General features: G+C 36.7%; 1 protein-coding gene across 1 annotated transcript; it reads right to left on the reverse strand.

The window, feature by feature from the left end:
• Positions 1 to 4,913: 4,913 nt before the first annotated feature.
• On the reverse strand, positions 4,914 to 5,636 carry LOC107799884 (large ribosomal subunit protein bL31c-like). Its single transcript, XM_016623017.2, has 2 exons — positions 5,490 to 5,636; positions 4,914 to 5,394 (listed from the first exon to the last, which is right to left on the reverse strand). Exons 1-2 carry the CDS (start codon positions 5,556 to 5,558, stop codon positions 5,074 to 5,076), a joined length of 390 nt encoding a protein of 129 aa, XP_016478503.1. The 5' UTR covers positions 5,559 to 5,636; the 3' UTR covers positions 4,914 to 5,073.
• Between the last annotated feature and the right edge of the window lie 364 nt (positions 5,637 to 6,000).

Below are 6,000 nucleotides of genomic sequence, written 5' to 3' on the forward strand. Positions count from 1 at the left end.
CTTTATGGTTTTTCAGTGTAGTAGTGAAACATAAGCAGCTAAAACTTCTGAGATGACAATAGTTAGGCTTTTTCTTGTAGAGCAGTTCATAGCGGCATTTATTATTTATGGAGGATGAAGGCAATCTATTTATCAGGTATGTAGAGGTAAGTATACACTCTCCCCAGTACTTTAGGGGTAACTTGGGCTGGAAAAGCAATGCTCTAGCTGTTTCAAGGAGGTATTTATATTTTCTCTCTACCACCCCATTTTGTTGGGGTGTGTAGGGGCAGGTCTTTTGGTGGACAACTCCTTTAGACTAGAAAAATGAAACAGCCTTAGAACTGGTGAACTCTAGTCCATTATCAGTCCTTATGGACTTGATTGGAGTCCCAAACTGGTTTTCTACCATGGTGAAAAATGCTTTAATCACATATAAAGCATTACTCTTTCTATCCAAAAGATGTGTCCAGGTAGACCTACTATAATCATCTATGAGGGTTATAAAGTCTTTGTGGCCATCATAAGTATTTACATGATAAGGTCCCCACAAATCAATGTGTAGTAGTTCAAAAATTTTGGTTGAGGATGAACTTTTCAATGAAAAGGACAATCTTGTTTGTCTGGCCATAGGGCATATAGGGCACATGAATGGTTGTTTTGAGGCAAATTTAACTGGTATGGTTGAGATACCTCTCATATTTACAAAGGGTATATGTCCTAATCGATTGTGCCACAAGGAATCAACAGTATCAACACCATTAACAAAGACATTAAGCACATAATGACAATTTCCTTTATTCAAATTTGAACTATGTACAGAAATCTGTGAATCAGAAAGTGCTTTATTTACATGTGTGTAATGTGAAGTGGAAGGGCAAGACACAGAATCAAAAACAGTGCTAGAAGTAGACTTTGAGAACTGAAAGTACAAATCATCTATTGCTTTACCAATCTCCATAGGGCTCTTCACTGAATGGGGCCTGCGGAAGGAAGCAAGCAAATTTGGTAAATGCAACTATACAATCAAGCTGAACTGTCAAAGAATGAACAAAAATCAGGTTATACTTGAAATTAGGCACAAAAAGAACTTTTCTTATGGTGAATTTTGGGCTAAGGACTACATCTCCAATGAGTGTCACCTTTACCTTATATCCATTTGGCAATGACACCAGGAAAGGATAAACTAGGTTTTTAGTGTTGGTTAACCAAAATTTCTTAAAGGTCATATGGTTTGTGGCACCGGAGTCTAGGATCCATGAGTCAACATTTGGCTTAAAACAATCATATGAGTAATTACTATGCTCAACCGAATTACAGCAAGTCATAGTACCTGCAAAATTGACAGCACCACCAGCCATGTTAGTGTTTCCGAATTTTTCCCTGCATTTCCTGATTGGAAGTTCTCGAGCAGGCTCAGCAACTGTCCATACTGTTCCTTGGTTAGATTGTGCAAATTCCGTCCCTGTTCTTGCAAAATTCCATCCTTTTCTCCAGCATTCATTCCATCACCTGGTCCTCCAAACACATTTGCAGCATTTATTTTCCCTTTGTTGAACTTGTTGAAGGTTTGTGAGTTGTTGTTGAACCTATTCATGCCCTGTGGATACCCATGAAGCTTGTAACATTTGTCTTTGGTGTGCCCCGGTCTTTTGCAATGCTAAAAAAAAATCCTAGTTCTGTTAGGATTATAATTTCCTCTGAAATCACCAGTTCCAACAGAAATCTGATTGTAGTTTGTCCTAAAGTTGTTGCCTCCTGAAGTATTAGCATTTAGAGCAGCAAAGTCGATCATGACTTGACTCTGGGACTTGACTTCCCTCTGCTTTTCCTCCTGAATAAGAATGGAGAAAGCTTGCGCTATGCTAGGTAAGTGGTTCATCATCAATATACTTCCCCTCACTACTGTATATACTTCGTTTAGTCCCATGAGAAACTGAATTAGCCTCCTATTTTGTTCAGCCTTTTGCATATTAGCTTTGGCTCCACAGACACAGTGACAGCTGCACTGAGCATGTATGCTCAAGGTATTTAGCTCTTCCCATAACTTTTTCATTTTAAGCATGTATGCTCAAAGTGTAATATCCAGTGATATCGAGGGTCCCTTGGCTTAGGTCGTTGATCTCCTTTTGTAATTGATATTAGTTTTGCTCCATTCGTCCGATCATACCTATCTTCTAGCTCTTGCCCGAGCTCCTTTGCATCGTTGACATACTGCAGGCTATCTGCTATATCCTTAGAAAGTGAATTTAGTATCCACGAGATTACCATGTCATCACATCGTTCTCACTGATCGAAGAGAGCATCGTTTGCATCCGGCCTTTTACATTTTCCATTAATGAATCCTACTTTATTCTTCACAGACAAAGCTCTTAGTACATCTCTTCTCCACGATCTGTACCCAGATCCATCAAAAGGGACCGGCACTAGAGTAGTTCCTGCATTCTTCGATGGATGCATGTAGAGAGGACTAGTCGGGCTCAGTGAGGTATTAGTTGATTCCGCCACTTCTTCTTCTGTGGCCATGATTCAAGCAGTTGAGGATACTAAAAAACAAGTTTCAGTTGAAAATTCAGCGGTCAAAAACTCAATTTCAGAGAAATTCTCAAAAAATGCGCGATCTGAGAACCCTAAATCGAACAAAAAAAGGAGATGAAATTCAAAGAGAAATAGATCGAAGAGAGTCGAACTAAGTAAAATTGACGAGGAGTTGGATCGAGAATCGGATCCTAAGCTCTGATACCATGTCAAAACTAGGAGAAGACATTGAAATCAAACTCTGCTCAAGCGAGAGCCATGGAACGGAGGAGAGAAGCCTCTAGAAGAATGTTGAAAAATGCATTATTTTTTCAACTCATTACCCAGTAATATATTTGTACACAGAAAAGAAGAAAAAGGAAACTTTGCCAGCTGGCAATGAGCTACACACTAACCACTAACTACCATAATTAAATATACATGTCAATAATGTGCAGAATGTTCCTACCAAAAGGTTACTGCTAAACATATTGCATCAGTTTCAGGGCAAAAGAAAGGTGGCAACAATAATTATCTGCCTATTGGTAACTCCAGAAACACAAAACAGACAATGATGTGGAAGCTACGTTAGCAAATGCTAAAATTTCTGTTTGGTTAATATTCCAATGAAAAACATCATAGTGAACTCAGAAAGTAAGGAATATGGTTCACAGTGTGCCATGAGAAAAGATTTGAGCAAAGGGAAGAAATATAAATGCATTCATGAGATCGTTTTGACTCATAATCAAGTGGTTTTAAGCGTATAAAAAGAAAAAGAATCAAAGGTATAGGTGGTTTGGGTATTAATGTCTTACTGTAAAGTAGAAACTATATCCAAGTTGCCATGTCTAATTCAGTTATTGACAGTGTGAAGAAGAACTTCAATAAAGGAAATAAGCCAAAACCAGAACTAGAAAACACCAATAGATGCTCTAGAATCAGAAGACACCAAATAGTGAAAAGAAATGAGGATGCCAAAGATTCATGTGGAAGCTATGACCTTTGGTCATTGGCATAGGAATTAGGAAATGCTAGTTTGAAGCTTAGAATTCCCAGTTTCAGCAACTAGACCCTACTGTTGAATTCAGATGTTGCTATGAATTCTTATCAACCAAATGTTAAATCCCTTTTGAACAGGCTTTGTGAGTCTTTGAAATAAGTCTTAAAGAAACCAAACAATCAGTATAGTATGAATAGTTTTATACTATTACCATGCTAATCAATCTAGATAAATCTTCTAATGGTTCTTTGTGAAAATTAGGTCTTTCCGAAACGAGGATATGAGGATGCCAAGATACTTTAATCTAAGCTCAAGTATGGAGTGGAAAACTGGCTCAAACATATAAGCTTAAGTATGAAGTGGAAAACTGGCTCAAACATCTATAATCGGCCCAAAAATCATACGTCTACACTATAATCATTCCAAACTCCTCGAAAGATAATAGTGCACCTATGAGTGTATTCACAAAGACATACTGATACCGATAGCACCAGAGGAGTCAAATAGATGTGAGGGCTTCATAGAATGTTCTATGAGATGCAAATGACAAAATAAATGCAACTGATAATCTATAGCAGGGGAAAGGAACAAAGACATGAACTTATAAGATTCTTATTTCAAATTCTCTTTTAGAGTAGACCAACAAGAAAGCAGTGTTTATATGCAATCTATAGCAGGGGAAATGAAGATGGACATAAACTTATCAGTCGAAAACACAGTTTAACATGCAATCCTCCAAATAGCACTTTTTATGGTAAACTTCTAAAACAGAAGTGCACCAACATAACAGCTTATAATTTAGAGCACCTGGCTAATCCAACCAAACAAAAGAACATATGCCAACAACTTTCGACACTTATAACACCCTTAGGTTCATCTTTAGCTTATCAAGTGATGGCTGAAAGGATCGGCCTATCCCATCAAACCGTAGAAGGCAGCTCATTTGATAAAATTGTCAGTGAAAAGTATGATCAATGAACTACGTGTAAATCCAAACTGATAAGCCACATAAATTCTCGGTATTCATTCTGTTCTATTTATGCTCATTTCATTCCAATAGTTGGAAGCAATGATGCCAATTAAAAAATACAGATATTCTTTGCATTTAAATGAAATACTGTAACAACTTGAATCATATAGTAACAGCAATTAGCCAGTTACTACTAAAACACAACAATAACAATATGAGAACAAAGATTCAATTTTCCAATCATAGAATGAGTTTAGAAGTTAAACTATCAAAATACAAATTAATTTTTCTGTGTTCATTCTGCTCTATTTAGGCACATTTCACTCCAATAACTGAAACGCTGATGCCAACCAACAGATTACACTTTGCATTCAAATAAAATGCTGTAACAAACCTAACAATTTGATCAATCATACAACAACAGCAATTACTACCAAAACCCAACAATAACAAGAAGAACAAAGACTCAATTTTTATACTTCTTTTCAAACCATAGATTGAGTTCAGACGTTAAACCATCAAAATACAAACAAATACACAGAAACCCCTCTAATTCTTTCAACAACTTCATACAAACAGAGGGAAAATTATATAAGCCGAATATTGTCTACTTCTTCTTAGTAGCTTTCTTCTTCTTAGGAGGAAGAACAATCTCTCCTTTGAGGGTAGGAATTTGCATAATCTGTGATAACCCACTAAACTTCTTCCGGAATTTCTCAACCTGGTCAGCATCCACAAGTAGCGCCGAACGACTACCTAAGTAAAAAGGATGATTACCTGACCAAACATCAACTGTGTACTCATTCTTAGTCCCACCTGTTGTCATCACCTGCTCTCCGTTACAGTAAACCTTAGCATTGTCGTAGAACTGCGGGTGTATGTCCTTCTTCCTACAGCTCCACCTCATCTGATTGCTCCCAATTTCCACCTGCAAAATTCAAATTTTCAAATATCACAATCTCAATTATAAACTAGTATAATTTGATTATTAGTTGCTAATATAAAATTTTAATAGGAGAGTACCTTTTTTAGGGAGAGTGGAGGAGGAGAGGCATTTTTTTGGAGAAAGGTGTTGGAGAGAGTGAGCGCCATTGTTGGGTATTCCAGAAAAAATGAATGAGAGGTGGAGAAAGGAGCAATGGATTAGAATGCCTATCTGAGATTACTGGGCTGGATAATGTAATGGGTTCACATATTTACATATTTGGGCCATCACTGGATCACTTACAGGTCTGGCCAATAATAAATTGCAGAAATATAACACTTTCGGGTCGATCTTTAATTTTTGACCCCCTGCTTGTCTTATGGACAAAACTTGAAGGTTTAAACGTTTAAATACGCCATGCTACATATTTAGTCCTAATCAACTTTTAAGAAGATTTAATGAAAAATGACATTGTATAGCCGCTCTCAAAATAATAGCCGAAAATATATATTTTTATATATTTTTTGTATATATATACACATTATGTATGTTATATACAGAAATTATACAAATTTTATACACTTTTTCGGCTAACGAATGTAAATATTA

The sequence above is a fragment of the Nicotiana tabacum genome, chromosome 12, assembly GCF_000715075.1.
Source record: "Nicotiana tabacum cultivar K326 chromosome 12, ASM71507v2, whole genome shotgun sequence".
Taxonomy (NCBI): domain Eukaryota; kingdom Viridiplantae; phylum Streptophyta; class Magnoliopsida; order Solanales; family Solanaceae; genus Nicotiana; species Nicotiana tabacum.

Excerpts from the sequence above, each read along its gene's own strand:
- LOC107799884 (XM_016623017.2), bottom strand. The coding sequence starts at position 5,558 with ATGGCGCTCACTCTCTCCAACACCTTTCTCCAAAAAAATGCCTCTCCT. Across the intron at positions 5,395-5,489 it reads CTCCACTCTCCCTAAAAAAG|GTGGAAATTGGGAGCAATCA; the intron begins GTACTCTCCTAT and ends TGAATTTTGCAG.